The 22,781-nt window shown below is 34.7% G+C and overlaps 1 protein-coding gene across 4 annotated transcripts in view; it reads left to right on the top strand.

Annotated features, from left to right (window-relative positions):
* Nucleotides 1–2,977, top strand: part of KIF21A (kinesin family member 21A) — a 165,165-nt gene extending 162,188 nt beyond the window's left edge. For all 4 annotated transcript variants that reach the window (XM_082634700.1, XM_082634701.1, XM_082634699.1 and 1 more), the window contains one exon: nt 1,717–2,977. In XM_082634700.1, coding sequence (XP_082490826.1) covers nt 1,717–1,810 — 94 coding nt within the window. In that variant the 3' untranslated portion in view covers nt 1,811–2,977. The remainder of the gene's footprint in view (nt 1–1,716) is intronic.
* Nucleotides 2,978–22,781: the final 19,804 nt, after the last annotated feature.

Genomic DNA, 22,781 nt, shown 5'->3' with positions numbered 1-22,781 from the left:
AGTGCCTTCAGAGATCCTGATCTTCTTCTAATGTCTTTCTCAATAAGAATAACCTTGCCATTTTATTTAAAATTGTGATCTCTCCTATCGACTACCACTCCTGATCCTGAACCCCTTTGCCATACTCTTTAATTTCTCTATAACATTTATTACTTTCTAATAAACTTTATAATTTAATTATTTATTAAGTTTTATTGTCTGTCTCCTTTTGCTAGAATATATGATCTACAAAGGCATAGGATTGTGCTTTTTATTTGTTTATTTTTAATTGATCCTGAGCGCCTAGAATAATGCCTAGAACACTGCAAGTTCCCAATAAACATTTGTTGAATGGATGGTTGTATAAATAAATGGAATGGATAAATGGGTGGATGAGTGAACATATCCCCTTCTGTTTTCAGTTACATGTGCTATGTGGGATGGAGAGAGATTATTATTTCCCCCCAGTTTTATTGAGATATAATTGACATACAGCACTGTGTAAGTTTAAGGTATACAACATAATGATTTGACTTAAATATATAATGAAATGATTATCACAATAAGCTTAGTTAGCATCCATAGTCTCATGTAGATAAAAAAAAAAAGAAAAGGAAAAGAAAAAAATGTGATTTTTTTTACCTTGTGGTAAGAACTCTTAGGGATGAGAAGATTGTTGATTAAAAATTAGAAAGCCTGGCTTCTAGGCTCAGCTCTGTACTCTACTATGTTACATTGAACAAGTCACTAAACTTTCTTTATCCTCAAAATGGACTACATAATCTTTGAAATACTTTTTAACTATACAATTCTATGGCAACTCGTTCTTTTGGCTTTGGGTTTGTTAGGAAATGGGAGAAAAGCAACACTCTCTTTTTAGAGCCACGAGAGACATGGTAAGAAATGTGATTGTCTAATGACTACTCCCTAGAACCCACATGTTAAGTGAATAAAAATAAGTTTTCTCAGAAAAGCTTTGAATTGTCTATGTTCTATGATAGGCAGAATGTTAGACTACTTCTTAGTAGCCTCCTGCTTTTTCTGTGGGCTTATGTTGATTTAACCTGAACATAATTCTTCCTGAATATCAACAGATTCACCAACTCCCTGGAATTCCTGCCCTGGCCCCCTCACTGTGATCTTACTCTGGGCTCTTATCCCTGAAGACCTCTGACCATGTCATATCAGTAAAGTCTTTAAGAGATGGAGCCAGACTGCCTGGTTTCAAATCTTGGCACTATCACTTATTTTGTGATCTTGGGCAAATTTTATTTATTTATTTTTTGGCCGCACCTTGAGACATGCGGAAATTCCCCGACCAGGGATCAAACCCACGCTCCCTGCAGTGGAAGGGCGGAGTCAACCACTGGACCACCAGGGAAGCCCGATCTTGGGCAAATTAATTAACTTCTTTGGACCTCAATTTGCTCATAAATAAATAGGGGAGAATAGCATTATCTATATCTTATGATATGTAAAGAGAATTAAATGCATTAATGTGTGTATGGGGAACATAGTAACAATACCTGGCATATAGTAAGCCCTTGATAATATGAACTATTTTTAATTTCATTATTATGGGTACCTGTTTGGTATACCTATGGGACAATGTATATTTTTACTTACACCTATTAGAGATCTTTTCAGAAAATGTTTCCATGATAAGTAATTCTACGAACTACTTCTTTATCTTTCCACCTCTTTTCACATGTTCATTTTTAATTTATTATTGTGTAGTGATCGAACTGTGAGAATTTGGAAGACTCGAAATTTGCAAGATGGTCAGCTCTTTGACACAGGAGATCCGGTGGAAGATATTGCCAGTAGTTAAACATGAATGAAGATAGTCATAAACTGAATACTGTGATTATACTCTATGTTCTTTATGGAAAATGTTGTCCTGCATTTATTAGGCAAAAACTTGTGAATGGGATTAACTGGAAAATATATCTGAATCCAACTGCTGAATATAAATGGTATCCTAATAAAATTGTGTACTATCCTGTGTGCTTAATTTTAATATCTACCAATGCATATATAACCTATAATTGATATGCTGCTTGATTTGCACTTATATAGTGGCTGGATTTTTATGCCTGGCTATAAAGAACATCTTCAAATTATTTGAAGTACAACATGTCTGCTTTTGTGACAGTCAGAAAATACACTTGGAGTACAAAGCAACCCACTGTTAACTCATTCATATAGTCTGTTCAGATGATTTACATATTTAAAACATATTGGGAATGTTAATCAAACATTGGTTTGTCTGGTATTTATATCAGTCTACAGAGGGCTCCCAAATTTAAAAGCTCTTTTAATGTAATGGGAAAAAGATATGAGAATATTACTGATGGTGATTTTTCATAAAATGGAACTAACTTTAATCTGCTAACAAAGAATGTTAAACAGATTGTGTTAGATGTCGACATTTACTTGTATTGACCAAAGTTTTGCAGCTGTGCTATATTCTGTGCTCAGGACTAAAATGCTGTTAAATTGTTTTAGTAGTGCTGTGCATACATTCTGTGATGGGAAACATTTTTGATGTCCTAACAAAAATATATTTTGATCTATTTTCCTATGGAGTTGTTTCTATTATCACCCTTTAATTTCATTTTTATTTAATAGTAGTATTTCTTTCCCTTTTTATCTAATTTTTTATGTGCTGCTAAATATGTTTTAAATGTACTATGTTTGCAAACCTTGGTAGCTATGATGAGAAGTATATCACCTGCAGTGAGGAAAGCTATGTAAATAGGTAGATTGTAAAGAAAGAATGTCTTATGTTGTAACTATGAATTTTTAAATATTGTAGATTGGATTTTGCAAAAGGATGTATAATTTATCTGTCTGCTCAGAATATTAATTTGTAAATTCTGCAAGTTTAATTTTTATGTGGATAGTATGACACTTGAAAATATTGTCTTGTGATCTTTTTCCCCAAAAATATTTGTTTGTAAATGAAAGCTTAGCTAAGGCTTAAATAAACATGTCGCTGTGAATTATTTTTATTCTCTTGTTCTTTTCCTAATATGAAAATGGCCAGTGTTTGTAAAACTTTATTTTATCTGTGTGATATAAGGAAAGACATTTTCTTGTTATCCAGTGCTACATAGGCATTCCTATTTTTGCTCACTAGACATGAAATATTCTTGAAAAATATAAACCATAACTTAATCTTGAGGAACCAAGGAAACTCACTATTTAAAGGAATTAAATCAAACCATATAGTTTAGGGATTTGAACATAGAGGGTTGAACAAGTGAAAAATGTTCCCATAACAGTTAGGACAATAATGACCTTGGTTACTTGGAGAGGAAATGGAAGGCATGGTGACTGGCAGGTGTTGCAGGAAGTGAGTTGGGAGTGTAGAGGGGTATGGAGGTCCTAGAAATGTTCTATTTCGTGACCTGAGTCCTAAGTGACATATTAAACTGTAATATATTTCTTTCCTATTTTATATATGTATGTTGTATTTCACAGTGAGATATATATATATACCTTCTTTATAAGTTATATATATATATATATATATATATATATATATATATACATATATATAAACTTAAAGAAGGGATTTTCCTATAAAGAGAAACTCAACTACTTTGTAATTATGTAATTTGTAATTTTGCCTCCTTCCCTGGAGGAAGATACTATGCCAAAACTTGACAGAGATTGTCCAGACTATTTTGAATTTAAATACTCCTGGGGTGATTCTTTTCATGGGACTATTGCTCAACAATTCATTTTTTGGACAATTTATTCAATAAAAGTTTATTGAGCATATACTGGGCCAGGTACTGGAGATGGAAAAAATAACAAGACTGAGATGATGCTTGCCCTCTGGGTGGAGAGAGATGATAATTACACAACAGCTTAGTAAGTGCTCTGATAAGGAAAATCTAGGTGCTCAATACCTATTAAAGGCATTCGATCCTGATTGTGGGTTCAATTAGAGGTCTTTTATGTGGTCCTGAGCACTGTGTTTGCTTATGCAGAACACAAAGCCCAGTGTCTATTTTACCTTTTAAAATGCTGGAGGCTCAGATAGAGTTAATCTGATTCAAGTAATTTAAATGAATATGTAAACGAAGCAGTTCTCGTAAAGACTTACATTTTGGAAAATGTTGGAGGAGTTCATCAAGAGGACATGGCCGCCGATTGATTCTCAGTCTGGACCTAGGCAATTAGAGGTTTCTCACCCCTTCTCTGTCCTTGTAATGTATATTCCACTCATGTACCTTCCACTCACCATTCCCATAGCCAGAGCTGTTTCAAGGATGCAGCCTTGAGAGAGCAATGTGTTATTTGAGACCATCTGTATGGTATATGTGACTGAACCCAGTTAAGACCTCTATATATACTTTAAAATTCTGGCGGACAGGGGTGGAGATCTCATCTTGTGGCCACCAGGTTTAGCCTTGTTTGCAAATTCCCTTGCTTATTAAACCTGCCACATACCAATCTGGAGTAGTCTGCCTCTCTCTTCAGTCTCTCCTTGCCCTCCATGTACAGGGGCCGGTTTATGAACCAACAAAAGATAGCGTTAACCCCTAAAGATCCCATCCAGAATTGTTAACAATAACTCTTAGAATAGTTAAGAGTTAACTAAAACTTAAATATGATTAAATATGATTTATTCCTCACTGTATTAAATATATGCCTTGTTCTCCCAGAATAGCATCTTCCTTTGGAAGATACTATTTCTTCATTCAAATCAAAATGTCTGCATTTTAATTAAAGAGTAACAGAAAAGTTTTGCACATTAATTATGTCCACATTTATTTATTTAATTCCCAGCTGATGTGGGGTCTTTTATAAAAATTTAAATTAACATAATCAGCAGGTAACAAGTGTTCCATGCTGCTGTTTATAATTTTTTCCTAAGCATTGCCTATACTTTAACTCAGAATCTGTTTTTCAAATTCTGTTTTCAGCCTCAGAATAGATTGTGTTCTTGCTATGTTGTTGAGAATTTGATTTACCAACTATCATGAAGATGTTGATAGTTGGGATTTTGTATTTGCAAATTACAGATATAAAATGTACAGATAGCTCTATATGAGCATCACAAAAATAAGAGTTATCTATCCATCTAGTTTCTATCCATAATGAAATGCTCAACTAACTTTAAAATGTTACAGCTGCCATTAATTTCACTTTTTTTTGAGATGAAGTTAATAATTGTAATAGCCAACACTTACTGAGCATTTATTTTCCCCTTTGTTTGGGCATCCTGAAATGGGGGGAATCTAAGGTGCCATAAGAGTCAGGAACACCTGATTTCAGAGATGTTTAACTGTGAAAAAACAATGCACATCCTAGAATTGGTGAAATCCAGTATTGGTGAAATACATACTAGAACTGATGAAGTATAGTATTATGGGGGATTCTGCCAAACAGACAAAAATAGCGACAAATGTCCACTACGTCATGTATGGCAGATAATATGATTTCGAACCCCTTCTAATATGTTTTTGTCTATGTTAGATTTAGGAAAAGCGAAGACTACATTTCTCAGACTTTCTTTCCACATGGGTTCTACATTTAACCTGGCTTCCACCACGCACATGAACCCAGGCACAAAGTGAACTGAGTGGAATCAGTGCCTCTGCAGCAAGTTGGAAAGGCCTTTGTTTCTCCACTGGAAGCAATGCCAGGGCCCCAGCTTTTGGCACAAGGTATGGGTGTTGAGAGGCAGGGTATAGGGCACACTTTCTGTTGGTACCCGGCTGAGGCGGTAGTCCTGAAGTCTGCAGTCAGGGCCGTGGTTCCCTCACTCCATCACCCATCTTCCTAATTGTGGTGGAAATGATAACTTGGTGGGCTAGTTCTGGGGGTTAACCTAACACCTACTCACAATTTTGTAAGCACCCGTTGCCCTCTATGAAATTCCTTTCTGCTTAAATCAGATAAAATGTTTTCTGTATTTGCAATTGAACTAAAAGATGCACTTCTTTGTGACCTGTGTTTTAAGATACTGTATTTCTTCCATTGTTTTTTTCTGGACACTAATTCAGCTCTCAAGAATGACTATACTCTTTTCTCATTAACCTATTTAATTGTTTTTAAGCTACTTAATTTTTGAAAATGATACTTTTAGTTGCCCAGAATCTTTTTATGTCCCTTTTAGTCTTTTAGTTCTCTTTTCTCCCATCGGGCAGTTCTGTTTTGCTAGGAGACCCCACCAGTTATTCTGTTTGTCTTCCATTCTCCAGTTGCTTAGTCCCCCTTAGGTATAGTTGCTCTTAGTTCTCTTTGCCCACTCATGATTCTGTTGACCCTGGGTGGTCAGGACAGGCTGGTGGTGGGGATACAGCACTCTGCTCTAGTAGGCCTTCAATTTGCAGCAGATGTCAGTCCTCTCTCGGAGCCCTGGGTTATCCCCTCTGCTCTCTCTGCCTCCCAATCTGCAGGTGTTAGCCTTCTGCCATATGTGCAGCTGTCTCAACTCTACTGGGCCTGGAAGATTTTGCATGTCTCCCAGGACGACAAGCATTCAGAGGTGCTGCTCCTCTGTCTTCTTTCCTAATGTCTCTGACAACCCTATTAGACAGACAGACTCTTCAGGCTTTCAGAACTGTCTGGTGTTTTATTCAACAGCTGAAGCAGACAGTATCAGAGATACAGTTTCATGCATCCTTACCCACTGAAACTATTTAACACCATCACTGAAAAATATCCAAAAGTTAAAAACAGGATGATGAGAAGCCCAATATCAGTTAGGACTGGATTCACCTGCATGAACCAGAAAACTGACTAGTGTTTATTACCCTCTGTTTAGACTATTATACAGTTTTTATAAGGTAGGCAACTAGGAGTGCTTTCCACAAGCCTCCTCAGGAAAGACATTAAGTGGCCAAGGACATTAGTAATGTCATTTTCACCTACTCTGGCCATTAAGTAAAGGATCCTAAAATACCTCCCTTCTTGTCTTACCCCATCCTGTTCCCTGTTCCCACTTCCTTTTCCTTACTCCCTCTTCTCTCAGCTTTTTGCTTACTTTTATTAAAAGCTCTTTTGGCTGTTGACAGGAATGCCCACAGGGAAAAACACTTCATGAAAATTATCATTATATGTGGGGTGGTCAAAGGATGAGAGATTTTAATTGTTTGAAACAACTAAACACCCACTGAGGAAATCAGGAGGATTTTGTGTAGTACTTGGAGCAGTTACCAGTTACCACTACCAGTTACTACCTCACTTACTTTTAGTAATGGAAGTCTAAGGATTTTTGCTGAGCACATGGCTGCCCAGACAGAGATTACATTTCCCACCCGAACTTGCAGTTCGCCATGGCAATATGCCATGGTTCTGGCCATGCAATTTAAGAGGAAGTGATGCATGCAACCTCTGGTCTTACTTTTAAAAAAGAAGTCCTTGACATTTACTTTAACTGTACTCTTTGCACTAACTAAGATGTGGAAATGAGTGGTGATGAGCCAAATGTGAACATACAGATGAAGACCAGATAACTTCACAGGTGAATTCTACCAAACATTTAGAGAAGAGCTAACACCCATCCTTCTCAAACTCTTTCAAAAAATTGCAGAGGAAGGAACACTCCCAAGCTCATTCTACAAAGCCACCATCACCCTGATACCCAAACCAGGCAAAGATATCACAAAAAAAGAAAATTACAGACCAATATCACGGATGAACATAGACACAAAAATGCTCAACAAAATACTAGGAAACAGATTCCGACAACACATTAAAAAACCATACAACACGATCAAGTGGGATTTATCCCAGGGATGCAAGGATTCTTCAATATACACAAATCAAACAGTGTGATACACCATATTAATAAATTAAAAAATAAAAACCATATGATCATCTCAATAGATGAAGAAAAAGGTTTTGACAAAATTCAACACCCATTTATGATAAAAATCTCTCCAGAAAATGGGCATAAAGGGAAACTACCTCATCAAAATAATGGTCATATATGACAGACCCACAACAAACATCGTTCTCAATGGTGAAAAACTGAAAGTATTTCCTCTAAGATCAGGAAAAAGACAAGGATGTCCAGTCTCACCACTATTATTCAACATAGTTTTGGAAGTCCTAACCATGGCAATCAGAGAAGAAAAAGAAATAAAAAGTAATCCAAATTAGAAAAAAAGAAGTAAAACTGTCAGTGTTTTCAGATGACATGATACTATACATAGAAAACCCTAAAGATGCCACCAGAAAACTACTAGAGCTAATCAATGAATTTGGTAAAGTTGCAGGGTACAAAATTAACACACAGAAATCTCTTGCATTCCTATACACTCACAACAAAATATCAGAAAGAGAAATTAAGGAAACAATCCCATTTACCATTGCAGCAAAAAGAATAAGATACCTAGGAATAAATCTATGTAAGGAGATAAAAACCTGTGCTCAGAAAACTATAAGATACTGATGAAAGAAATCAAAAATTAAACAAACAGATGGAAAGATATACCATGTTTTGTATTGGAAGAATAAATATTGTGAAAGTGACTGTACTACCCAAAGCAATCTACACATTCAACGCAATCCCCATCAAATTACCAATGGCATTTTTCATAGAATGAGAACAAATATTTTTCAATTTATATGGAAACAAAAAAGACCCTGAATAGCCAAAGCAATCTTGAGAAAGAAAAGTGGAGCTGGAGGAATCAGGCTCCCTGACTTCAGACTACACTAAGTTACAGTAGTCAAGACAGTATGGTACTGGCACAAAAACAGAAATATAGATCAATGGCACAGCATACAAACCCCAGAGATAAACCCACACACCTATGGTCACCTAATCTATGACAAAGGAGGCAAGAATATAAAATGGAGAAAATAAACGTTGTTGGGAAAACTGGACTGCTACATGTAAAATATGAAATTAGAACACTCCCTAACACCTTATACAAAAATAAACTCAAAATGGATTAAAGACCTAAGTTTAAGACCAGAAACTAAACTCCTAGAGGAAAACATAGGCAGAACAGTCTTTGACACAAATCACAGCAAGATCTTTTTTTGGCCCACCTCCTAGAGTAATGAAAATAAACAAATGAGACCTAATTGAACATAAAAGCTTTTTCACAGCAAAGAAAACCATAAATGAGACAAAGACAACCCTCAGAATGGGAGAAAATATTTGCAAATGAAGCAATTGACAAGGGATTTATCTCCAAAATATACAAACAGCTCATGCAGCTCAATATCAAAAAAACAAACAACCCAATCAAAAAATGGGGGGAAGACCTAAATAGACATTTCTCCAAAGAAGACATACAGATGGCCAAGAGGCACATTAAAAGATGCTCAACATCACTAATTATTAGAGAAATCAAAACTACAGATCAAAACTACAATGAGGTATCAGCTCACACCGATCAGAACAGTCATCAAAAAATCTACAAACGGTAAATGCTGGAGAGGTTGTGGAGAAAGGGGAACCCTCTTGCACTGTTGATGGGAATGTAAATTGATACAGCCACTATGGAGAACAGTATGGAGATTCCTTAAAAAAACAGAAATAGAACTACCATATGACCCAGCAATCTCGCTACTGGGCATATACCTTGAAAAAAACATAATTCAGAAAGGCACATGCAGCCCAATGTTCACTGCAGCACTATTTACAATAACCAGGACATAGAAGCAACCTAAATGTCCATTGACAGAGGAACGGATAAAGGAGATGTAGTAAATATATACAATGGAATATTACTGAGCCATAAAAAGAAACGAAATTAGGTCATTTGTAGAGACATGATGGACCTGGAGGATGTCATACAGAGTGAAGCAAGTCAGAAAGAGGAAAACAATTATCGTATATTAATGTATGTATGTGGAAACTAGAAAAATGGTACTGATGAATTTATTTACAGGGCAGGAATAGAGATAAAGATGTAAAGAATGGATGTATGGACATGGGGTGGAGGAAGAGGGGTAGGATGAATTTGGAGGTTGGGATTCACATATATACACTACCATGTGTAAAACAGATAGTTAATGGAAACATGCTGTATATCGCAGGGAGCTCAGCACGGTACTCTGTGGTGACCTAGATGGGTGGGATGTGGGGGAGAGGAGGGAGATCCAAGAAGGAGAGAGTATATATATCTATATAACTGATTAATTTCATTGTACAGCAGAAACTAACACAACATAGTAAAGCAGCTATACCCCAATTAAAAAAAAATAGGGTGGATTGTAGTAAGTCATTTTGTTCTTAAAAATAAAAGAATATAATGATAATTTCAACATATGGAAAAAAGTCTATTCAGAAAGGCAGTTTTTTCTAATTTGAACAAGTGTGCCTACGGACTAGTGACCATTGATGTCCATTCCTTGTTATGTAAGATCAGTTACAAAATAATGAATTTCTTTCCTTAAAAAATATTGCTTGCTCAGGAAACTCTGGCTTCATGTAATTTTTACTAAAATTTAAGAATCACAATATTTTCTTTCACATGCTTTTTTAAAAATGTGATAAATAGCTGTTTAAATGGAAAGATTTGAATAGATTGCATATTAATAGTTCATCTAGAACTAATAACCAATTATTCTGTGAATAACTGAAATTTTTGCAAAGAATTTTAGTTAATACAGATTCTCTTATGTTGTCTCTGGATCCCATGGGGTAACATGGCAGCCATTGGGCAGGGCATTCTTAAGGCAATTGCTTTCTTTTTTTTTTTTCTTTTTTTTTTTTTGCTTTGTTTTAGTTTATTTTCTCTCTTTTTTTTAAACATCTTTATTGGAGTATACTTGCTTTAAAATGGTGTGTTAGTTTCTGCTTTATAACAAAGTGAATCAGCTATACATATGCATATATCCCCATATCTCTTCCCTCTTGCATCTCCCTCTCATGCTCCCTATCCCACCCTTCTAGGTGGTCACAAAGCACCAAGCTGATCTCCCTGTGCTACGTGGCTGCTTCCCACTAGCTATCAGTTTTATATTTGGTATTGTATTTATGTCCATGCCACTCTCTCACTTTGTCCCAACTTACCCTTCCCCCTCCCCGTGTCCTCATGTCCATTCTCTATGTCAGCATCTTTATTCCTGTCCTGCCCTTAGGTTCTTCATGACCTTTTTATTATTATTTTTAGATTCCATATATATGTGTTAGCATATGGTATTTGTTTTTCTCTTTCTGACTTACTTCACTCTGTATGACAGACTCTAGGTCCATCCACCTCACTACAAATAACTCAATTTCATTTCTTTATCCATTCATCTGTTGATGGACACTTAGGTTGCTTCCATGTCCTGGCTATTGTAAATGAAGCTGCAATGAACATTGATGGCACTCGTTTTCTATCATCTCCACTAAGATGCTAAAAAGTCAACAAATGTGCCCTTGGACAATGTGTAAATTCTGTACTTGCTTGTCTTCTCCATACACACCTGAGGGCAAAAAGGTAAATGAAAGCTGAGTGTAAACACATAAAAGATCCTAAGTCTGGATCTAGTAGATAGTTATAACTCTTTTTTTATTCTCCAAATTTAATTGAGATATAATTGACATACAGCTCTATATAAGTTTTGGGGGTACAGCATAATTGTTTGAGTTTTATATATCATGGAGTTGTTATGACAATAAGTTTAGTGAGCATCCATCATCTCATATAGATGCAAAATTAAATGAATGTAAAAAATCTTTTTCCTTGTGATGAGAACACTTAGGCTTTGCTATCTTAACAATTTTCATACGTAACATACAGCAGTGTTAAATATTTATCATATTATACATTACATTCCTAGTTCTTATTTACCTTATAACTGGAAGTTTGTACATTTTGATGGCTTTCATCCAATTCCCCCTCTCCCAAAACCCCACTTCTGGTAACCACAAAACTAATCTCTCTTCTATAACTTTTCTGTGTGTTTGGTTTTGAAGTATTATTGACCTACAACACTATAATAAATCCTGTTACATAACATAGTGATTTGATATTTCTGTACATTTCAAAATGGTCACCATGATATGTCTAGGTTCAGTCGGTCATCATACAAAGATATTACATAATTATTGACTATATTCCCTACACTGTATATTTCATAAGCATTACTTTGCAACTGGAAGATTGTACTTCTTAATCTCCATCACCTGTTTCTTTCCCCCAGATCCACCTCCCCTCTGAACACCACCTGTTTCACCTCTGTATCTGTAACTCTGTTTCTGATTTGCTTTGCTTGTTCATTTTTTTTCTTTTTTATGTATCACATATAAGCAAAATCATACAGTGTTTGCTTCCTCTGTCTGATTTGTTTCTCTTAGCATACTACATTCTAGCTCGACCCATGTTCTTGCAAATGGCAAGATTTAATTCCTCTCTTATGGCTGAGTCATATTCCAACATATATACACAAAAAAATATATATAATATATAATTATATAAATAAATAAATAAATAAATAAATTATATATTTAAATAAATATATATGAATTTTTATATATTTAATTTATTGTTTAACCTTTTATTTTATTTTATTTTTTATTACTTTTTTTATTTTTTATTAGTTTCTGCTTTATAACAAAGTGAATCAGTCATACATATACATCTTTTCCCCCATCCCTTCCCTCTTGCATCTCCCTCCCTCCCACCCTCCCTATCCCACCCCTCCAGGCGGTCACAAACCACCAAGCTGATCTCCCTGTGCTATGCGGCAGCTTCCCACTATCTATCTACCTTACGTTTGGTACTGTATATATGTCCATGCCTCTCTTTTGCTTTGTCACAGCTTACCCTTCCCCCTCCCCATATCCTCAAGTCCATTCTCAAGTAGGTCTGTGTCTTTATTCCTGTTTTACCCCTAGGTTCTTCATGACATTTTTTTTTCTTAAATTCCATATATATGTGTTAGCATACAATATTTGTCTTTCTCTTTCTGAGTTACTTCACTCTGTATGACAGACTCTAGGTCTATCCACCTCATTACAAATAGCTCAGTTTCATTTCTTTTTATGGCTGAGTAATATTCCATTGTATATATGTGCCACATCTGCTTTATCCATTTATCCGATGATGGACACTTAGGTTGTTTCCGTCTCTGGGCTATTGTGAATAGAGCTGCAATGAACATTTTGGTACATGTCTCTTTTTGAATTATGGTTTTCTCAGGTTATATGCCCAGTAGTGGGATTGCTGGGTCATATGGTAGTTCTATTTTTAGTTTTTTAAGGAACCGCCATACTGTTCTCCATAGTGGCTGTACCAAGTCACATTCCCACCAGCAGTGCAAGAATGTTCCCTTTTCTCCACACCCTCTCCAGCATTTATTGCTTCTAGATTTCTTGATGATGGCCATTCTGACTGGTGTGAGATGCTATCTCATTGTAGTTTTGATTTGCATTTCTCTAATGATTAATGATGTTGAGCATTCTTTCATGTGTTTGTTGGCAGTCTGTATATCTTCTTTGGAGAAATGCCTATTGAAGTCTTCTGCCCATTTTTGGATTGGGTTGTTTGTTTTTTTGCTATTGAGCTGCATGAGCTGCTTATAAATTTTGGAGATTAATCCTTTGTCAGTTGCTTCATTTGCAAATATTTTCTCCCATTCTGAGGGCTGTCTTTTGGTCTTATTTATGGTTTCCTTTGCTGTGAAAAGGCTTTGAAGTTTCATTAGGTCCCATTTGTTTATCTTTGTTTTTATTTCCATTTCTCTACGAGGTGGGTCCAAAAGGATCTTGGGGTGATTTATGTCATAGAGTGTTCTGCCTATGTTTTCCTCTAAGAGTTTCATAGTTTCTGGCCTTACATTTAGGTCTTTAATACATTTTGAGCTTATTTTTGTGTATGGTGTTAGGGAATGATCTAATCTCATACTTTTACATGTCCCTGTGCAGTTTTCCCAGCAGCACTTATTGAAGAGTCTGTCCTTTCTCCACTGTACATTCCTGCCTCCTTTATCAAAGATAAGTTGACCATATGTGCATGGGTTTATCTCTGGGCTTTCTATCCTGTTCCATTGATCTATCTTTCTGTTTTTGTGCCAGTACCACACTGTCTTGATTATTGTAGCTTTGTAGTATAGTCTGAAGTCAGGGAGTCTGATTCCTCCAGCTCCATTTTTCGTTCTCAAGATTTCTTTGGCTATTCGGGGTCTTTTGTTTTTCCAAATAAATTTTGAAATTTTTTGTTCTAGTTCTGTGAAAAATGCCAGTGGTAGTTTGATAGGGATTGCATTGAATCTGTAGATTGCTTTGGGTAGTAGAGCCATTTTCACAATATTGATTCTTCCAATCCAGGAGCATGGTATATCTCTCCATCTTTTGTATCATCTTTAATTTCTTTCATCAGTGTCTTATAATTTTCTGCATACAGGTCTTTTGTCTCCTTAGGTAGGTTTATTCCTAGATATTTTATTCTTTTTGTTGCAATGGTAAATGGGAGTGTTTTCTTGATTTCACTTTCAGATTTTTCATCATTAGTGTACAGGAATGCCAGAGATTTCTGTGCATTAATTTTGTATCCTGCAACTTTACCAAATTCATTGATTAGCTCTAGGAGTTTTCTGGTGGCATTTTTAGTATTCTGTATGTATAGTATCATGTCATCCGCAAACAGTGACAGCTTTACTTCTTCTTTTCCAATTTGGATTCCTTTTATTTCCTTTTCTTCTCTGATTGCTGTGGCTAAAACTTCTAAAACTAAGTTGAATAAGAGTGGTGAAAGTGGGCAGCCTTGTCTTGTTCCTGATCTTCGTGGAAATGGTTTCAGTTTTTCACCATTGAGGACGATGTTGGCTGTGGGTTTGTCATACATAGCCTTTATTATGTTGAGGAAAGTTCCCTCTATGCTTACTTTCTGCAGGGTTTTTATCATAAATGGGTGTTGAATTTTGTCGAAAGCTTTCTCTGCATCTATTGAGATGATCATATGGTTTTTCTTCTTCAATTTGTTAATATGGTGTATCACATTGATTGATTTGCATATATTGAAGAATCCTTGCATTCCTGGAATAAACCCCACTTGATCATGGTGTATGATCCTTTTAATGTACTGTTGGATTCTGTTTGCTAGTATTTTGTTGAGGATTTTTGCATCTATGTTCATCAGTGATATTGGCCTGTAGATTTCTTTCTTTGTGACATCCTTGTCTGGTTTTGGTATCAAGGTGATGGTGGCCTCGTAGAATGAGTTTGGGAGTGTTCCTTCCTCTGAAATTGTTTGGAAGAGTTTGAGAAGGATGGGTGTTAGCTCTTCTCTAAATGCTTGATAGAATTCGCCTGTGAAGCCATCTGGTCCTGGGCTTTTGTTTGTTGGAAGATTTTTAATCACAGTTTCAATTTCAGTGCTTGTGATTGGTCTATTCATATTTTCTATTTCTTCCTGATTCAGCCTTGGCAGGTTGTGCATTTCTAAGAATTTGTCCATTTCTTCCAGGTTGTCCATTTTATTGGCATAGAGTTTCTTGTAGTAATCTCTCATGATCTTTTGTATTTCTGCAGTGTCAGTTGTTATTTCTCCTTTTTCATTTCTAATTCTATTGATTTGAATCTTCTCCCTTTTTTTTCTTGATGAGTCTGGCTAATGGTTTATCAATTTTGTTTATCTTCTCAATGAACCAGCTTTTAGTTTTATTGATCTTTGCTATCGTTTCCTTCATTTCTTTTTCATTTATTTCTGATCTGATCTTTATGATTTCTTTCCTTCTGCTAACTTTGGGGGTTTTTTGTTCTTCTTTCTCTAATTGCTTTAGGTGCAGGGTCAGGTTGTTTACTCGAGATGTTTCCTGTTTCTTAAGGTGGGATTGTATTGCTATAAACTTCCCTCTTAGAAGTGCTTTTGCTGCATCCCTTAGGTTTTGGGTCATCGTGTCTCCATTGTCATTTGTTTCTAGGTATTTTTTTATTTCCTCTTTGATTTCTTCAGTGATCACTTCGTTATTGAGTAGTGTATTGTTTAGCCTCCATGTGTTTGTATTTTTTACAGATCTTTTCCTGTAATTGATGTCTAGTCTCATAGCATTGTGGTCGGAAAAGATACTTGATACAATTTCAATTTTCTTACATTGACCAAGGCTTGATTTGTGACCCAAGATATGAACTATCCTGAAGAATGTTCCATGAGCACTTGAGAAAAATGTGTATTCTGTTGTTTTTGGATGGAACGTCCTATAAATATCAGTTAAGTTCATCTTGTTTAATGTATCATTTAAAGCTTGTGTTTCCTTATTTATTTTCATTTTGGATGGTCTGTCCATTGGTGAAAATGGGGTGTTAAAGTCCCCTACTATGAGTGTGTTACTGTCGATTTCCCCTTTTATGGCTGTTAGTATGTGCCTTATGTATTGAGGTGCTCCTATGTTGGGTGCATAAATATTTACAATTTTTATATCTTCTTCTTGGATTGATCCCTTGATCATTATGTAGTGTCCTTCTTTGTCTCTTCTAATAGTCTTTATTTTAAAGTCTATTTTGTCTGATACATGAATTGCTACTCCAGCTTTCTTTTGGTTTCCATTTGCATGGAATATCTTTTTCCACCCCCTTACTTTCAATCTGTATGTGTCTCTAGGTCTGAGGTGGGTCTCTTGTAGACAGCATATATATGTTTTTGTATCCATTCAGCCAATCTGTGTCTTTTGGTGGGAGCATTTAGTCCATTTACATTTAAGGTAATTATTGATATGTATGTTCCTATTCCCATTTCCTTAATTGTTCTGGGTTTGTTATTGTAGGTATTTTCCTTCTGTTGTGTTTCTTGCCTAGAGAATTTCATTTAGCATTTGTTGTAAAGCTGGTTTGGTGCTGCTGAACTCTCTCAGCTTTTGCTTGTCTGTAAATGTTTTAATTTCTCCATCAAATCTGAATGAGATCCTTGCTGGGTAGAGTAGTCTTGGTTGCAGGTTTTTCTCCTTCATCACTTTAATTATGTCCTGCCACTCCCTTCTGGCTTGTAGAGTTTCTGCTGAGAGATCAGCTGTTATCCTGATGGGGATTCCCTTGTGTGTTATTTGTTGTTTTTCCCTTGCTGCTTTTAATATGATTTCTTTGTGTTTAATTTTTGACAGTTTGATTAATATGTGTCTTGGCGTATTTCTCCTTGGATTTATTCTGTATGGGACTCTCTGTGCCTCCTGGACTTGATTAACTATTTCCTTTCCTATATTAGGGAAGTTTTCAACTATAATCTCTTCAAATATTTTCTCAGTCCCTTTCTTTTTCTCTTCTTCTGGAACCCCTATAATTCGAATGTTGGTGCATTTAATGTTGTCCCAGAGGTCTCTGAGACTGTCCTCAGTTCTTTTCATTCTTTTTTCTTTACTTTGCTCTGCAGCAGTTATTTCCACTATTTTATCTTCCACCTCACTTATCCGTTCTTCTGCCTCAGTTATTCTGCTATTGATCCCATCTAGAGTATTTTTCATTTCATTTATTGTGTTTTTAATCGATGCTTGATTCATCTTTAGTTCTTCTAGGTCCTTGTTAACTGTTTCTTTCATTTTGTCTCTTCTATTTCCAAGATTTTGGATCTTGGAAATAGACTCTTGGATCATCTTTACTATCATTATTCTGAATTCTTTTTCAGGTAGACTGACTATTTCCTCTTCATTTGTTAGGTCTGCTGGGTTTTTATCTTGCTCCTTCTCCTGCTGTGTGTTTTTCTGTCTTCTCATTTTGCTTATGTTACTGTGTTTGGGGTCTCCTTTCTGCAGGCTGCAGGTTCGTAGTTCCCGTTGTTTTTGGTGTCTGTCCCCAGTGGCTAAGGTTGTTTCAGTGGGTTGTGTAGTCTTCCTGGTGGAGGGGACTAGTGCCTGTGTTCTGGTGGATGAGGCTGGATCTTGTCTTTCTGGTGGACAGGTCCATGTCTGGTGGTGTATTTTGGAGTGTCTGTGGACTTTTTATGATTTTAGGCAGCCTCTCTGCTAATGGGTGGTGTTGTGTTCCTGTCTTGCTAGTTGTTTGGCATAGGGTGTCCAGCACTGTAGTTTGCTGGTCGTTGAGTGAAGCTGGGTGCTGGTGTTGAGATGGAGATCTCTGGAAGATTTTCTCCATTTGATATTATGTGGAGCTGGCAGGTCCCTTGTGGACCAGTGTCCTGAAGTTGGCTCTCCCACCTCAGAGGCACAGCACTGACTCCTGGCTCCTCAATTTGGGATGATTCATTGTCTATTCATGTATTCCACAGATGCAGCGTACATCAAGTTGATTGTGGAGCTTTAATCTGCTGCTTCTGAGGCTGCTGGGAGATATTTCCCTTTCTCTTCTTTGTTCTCACAGCTCCCAGGTCTCAGCTTTGGATTTGGCCCCACCTCTCCGTGTAGGTCGCCGGAGGGCGTCTGTTCTTCCCTCAGACAGGACAGGGTTAAAGGAGCAGCCACTTCAGGGACTCTGGCTCACTCAGGCTGGGGGGCTGGGAGGGGCACGGAGTGCGGGTGGAGCCTGCAGCGGCAGAGGCTGGCATGATGTTGCACCAGCCCGAGGTGTGCCATGCATTCTCCCAGGGAAGCCGTCCCTGGATCCCGGGACCCCGGCAGTGACGGGCTGCACAGGCTCCCTGGAAGGGGGGCGTGGACAGTGATCTGCGCTAGCATACAGGCCTCGCGGCGGCGGCAGCAGCCCCAGCATCCCACGCCTGTCTCTGGGGTCTGCGCTTTCAGCCACGGCTCGCGCCCGTCTCTGGAGCTCCTCCAATCAGCGCTCTTAATCCCCTCTCCTCGTGCACCAGGAAACAAAGAGGGAAGAAAAAGTCTCTTGCCTCTTCGGCAGGTCCAAACTTTTTCCTGGACTCCTCCTGGCTAGCTGTGGCGCATTAGCCCCTTCAGGCTGTGTTTGCGCCGCCAACCCCAGTCCTCTCCCTGCGCTCCGACTGAAGCACGAGACTCAGCTCCCAGCACCGCCTGCCCGGCAGGTGAGCAGACAATCCTGTCGGGCTGGTGAGTGCCGGGTGGCACCGATCCTCTGTGTGGGAATCTCTCCACTTTGCCCTACCCAGGTACGTGGGGAGTTTCTTGCCTTTTGGGAGGTCTGAGGTTTTCTGCCAGCGTACAGTAGGTGTTCTGTAGGAGTTGTCCCACGTGTAGCTGTATTTCTGGTGTCCAGATAATTTCTAATAAGTTTTGAAAAGCAACTTCGACAGCACCACTGCTGCTGCTCCGCCTGCTGCTCTCCTCAGCAGACGCAGCGCCATCTTGTCTGTATATATTTAATTCATATATAAAATACATTATATATATTTCTGTATAATATTTATGTTCATAAATATATTTATATATTTATATTTTATATTATTTGTATGTTTTTATATATTTATAAAAATAAAATATTATATAAATATATTATATACATAAGAAAATTATATTATATATAATATATTATAAATAAAATAATATACACAATATAATCATATACTATATGATTATATAGTACATATATATAGTATATATATATATAGTATATATAATGTAAAGGTACATACATATAATAAATATATTCATAAATATTTATAAACAATACTTAAATATTTATAATAATATTTATATATTTATAAATAATATATATTTATGTATAAATTACATAATATATTATTATGCATAATAATGAATATATATAATATAAAATATATAATTATAATCTAATCTAATATTCTATTTTATATACATAATCATATATAATTATAATTCATTAATATATACAATTACATTCTATGATTTTTATATTATATATGATATATAGTATATGTACTATAAATTATAGTATAAAAATCTATATAGTATAGAGATTATATACAATAAATATAGAATATATAGAATATATAAAATAATATATATTTATATTATATAATTATTATATAAATTAATTACATATTTTAATATATAATCTGTGTAGTATATATAATATATAATTTATATATGATATAGGAATATAATTTATATTCATAAATTATATTATTATATATTTAAATATATATATTATAATATAAATATATATTAATATATCATTAATAATTATATATTATATAATTAATATTAATTATATATCATATTACATTAGATATCATACATATAAATTATAAAATCATATTATATATTCATATAAATTTCATATAATATATTAATTATATTAATAATATAATTATTAATAATACAAGAATATAATATAATATTATAATATATTAGTTATATTAATTACATAATTACATATAATATTCTTAATTACATATAAAACATAATTACATATAATATAAATTTTACATATGATATATAATATATACTTAATATATTATATATTACATATATTATATATTAATATATTAAATATTAATTATATTTATATATGATATATTAATACATTATATATTCATACATAATATGTATTATTAATATATAACCAATTACATTAATTTTAATATGATATACATTAATAACCTATATTATTATATATAATTTATATCATTATAATAATATAGAGTATTAATATCTAAATATAATGATATATTAATCTATATTATATGAATGTAATTTTAAAATTATATATTAAAATATTTACATAAATTATAATTATATAAATTAAATTATATATTATTTAATGATATATTAAAATTAGTATACTCTTAATATATGTTAATAATATATAATGTAATATATAATAATATATAATTATATTATAACATATAACATAATATTATATACATATAATAAATATACTCTTAAGTGTTTATAAATATATTTATATATTTATTATAATACTTAAAATTTTATAACATATCTCTTTATATCTATTATTTTTAAATATATAATTTATAAATATATATTTATATTTATTTAATAAAATATAAATTATAGATAAAAATATAAAAAATTATGTATATAATTTTAAATATATATTTATAAATTATGCCTCAAATCTTTTTAAAAAATTTTTAATTTTATTTTATTTATTTTTTTATACAGCAGGTTCTTATTAGTCATCAATTTTATACACATCAGTGTATACATTTCAATCCCAATTGCCTAATTCACACCACATGCACCCTCCCCCCGCTTTCCCCCCTTGGTGTCCATACGTTTGTTCTCTACATCTGTGTCTCAATTTCTGCCCTGCAAAGTGGTTCATCTGTACTATTTTTCTAGGTTCCACATATATGCATTAATATATGATATTTGTTTTTCTCTTTCTGACTTACTTCACTCTGTATGACAGTCTCTAGATCCATCCATGTCTCAACAAATCACTCAATTTCGTTCCTTTTTATGGCTGAGTAATATTCCATTGTATGTATGTACCACATCTTCTTTATCCATTCATCTGTCAATGGGCATTTAGGTTGCTTCCATGACCTGGCTATTGTAAATACTGCTGCAATGAACATTGGGGTGCATGTGTCTTTTTGATTTATGGTTTTCTCTGGGTATATGCCCAGTAGTGGGATAGCTGGGTCATATGTTAATTCTATATTTAGTTTTTTAAAGAACCTCCATACTGTTCTCCATTGTGGCTGTATCAATTTACATTCCCCCCAACAGTGCAAGAGGGTTTCCTTTTTTCTGCACCCTCTCCAGCATTTGTTGTTTGTAGATTTTCTGATGATGCCCATTCTAACTGGTGTGAGGTGATATCACATCATAGTTTTGATTTGCATTTCTCTAATAATTAGTGATGTTAAGCAGCTTTTCATGTGCTTCTTGGCCATCTGTATGTCTTCTTTGGAGAAATGTCTATTTAGGTCTTGTGCCCATTTTTTGATTGGGTTGTTTGTTTCTTTAATAATTAGCTGCATGAGCTGTTTTTATATTTTGGAGATTAATCCTTTGCCCATTGATTCATTTGCAAAATAATGTATTTTTATATATAAGTTATACATATGTATTTATATGTATAAATTATAAATAAGCACAAATAATTGTATATAAAATTTATAAATTATATTTAAATTTATTGTATATATTTATATATAAATATATTATTATAATATTTAAATATATAGTATTGTAGAAATATATATTATATATACATATACATTCACATGCACAGAAACCATATCTTTTCTATCTATTCATCTATCAATGGGCACTGAGGTTGCTTTCATATCTTGGCTATTGTATATAGTGCTGCAATGAACACCAGTCTGATTTAACTTCCAATTTATATTTTCATTATCTTGGGATAAAGACTCAGCAGTGGATAGTGGCATGATATGGCAGTTCTCTTTTTAATGTTTTGAGCATGTTCCATGCTATTTTCCATAGTGGCTACACCAAATTACCTTACCACCAATGGTGCATAAGTGTTCCCTTTTGCCACATTCTCACCAACACTTGTTACTTGTTGTCTTTTTTATAATAGCCATTCTGACAGGTGTGAGAGGATATCTCATTGTGTTTTTGATTTGCATTTATCTGAAGAATATTGATGTTGAGCATCTTTTCATGTGCCTATTGGCCATCTGTATTCCTCCTTTGCAAAAATGTCTGTTAGATCCTTTGCCCATTTTTTAATCAGGTTATTTATTTTTTTGATGCCGAGTGGTAAGAGTTCTTTGTATATTTTGTATATCAACCCCTTACAGATATATTGTTTGTAAATATCTTCTCTCATTCAGTAGGTGGCCTTTTCGTTTTGTTGATAGTTTGCTTTGCTGTGAAAAACCTTTTTTGTTTGATGCATTTCCATTTGTTTATTTTAGTTTTTGCTTCCCTTGTCTGAGGAGACATATCCAAAAAAATAATACTAAGACTGATGTCAAAACTGTACTGCCTATGTTTTCTTCTAGAAGTTTCATAGTTTCAGGCCTTATATTCAAGTCTTATTTCATTCTGAATTTATTTTTGTGCATGGTGTGAGGGAGTAGTCCAGTTTGATT

The sequence above is a fragment of the Mesoplodon mirus genome, assembly GCF_964341445.2.
Source record: "Mesoplodon mirus genome assembly, chromosome: 11".
In the NCBI taxonomy this organism is placed as follows: Eukaryota; Metazoa; Chordata; class Mammalia; order Artiodactyla; family Ziphiidae; genus Mesoplodon; species Mesoplodon mirus.
This window is presented reverse-complemented; position numbering and strand designations above follow the sequence as displayed.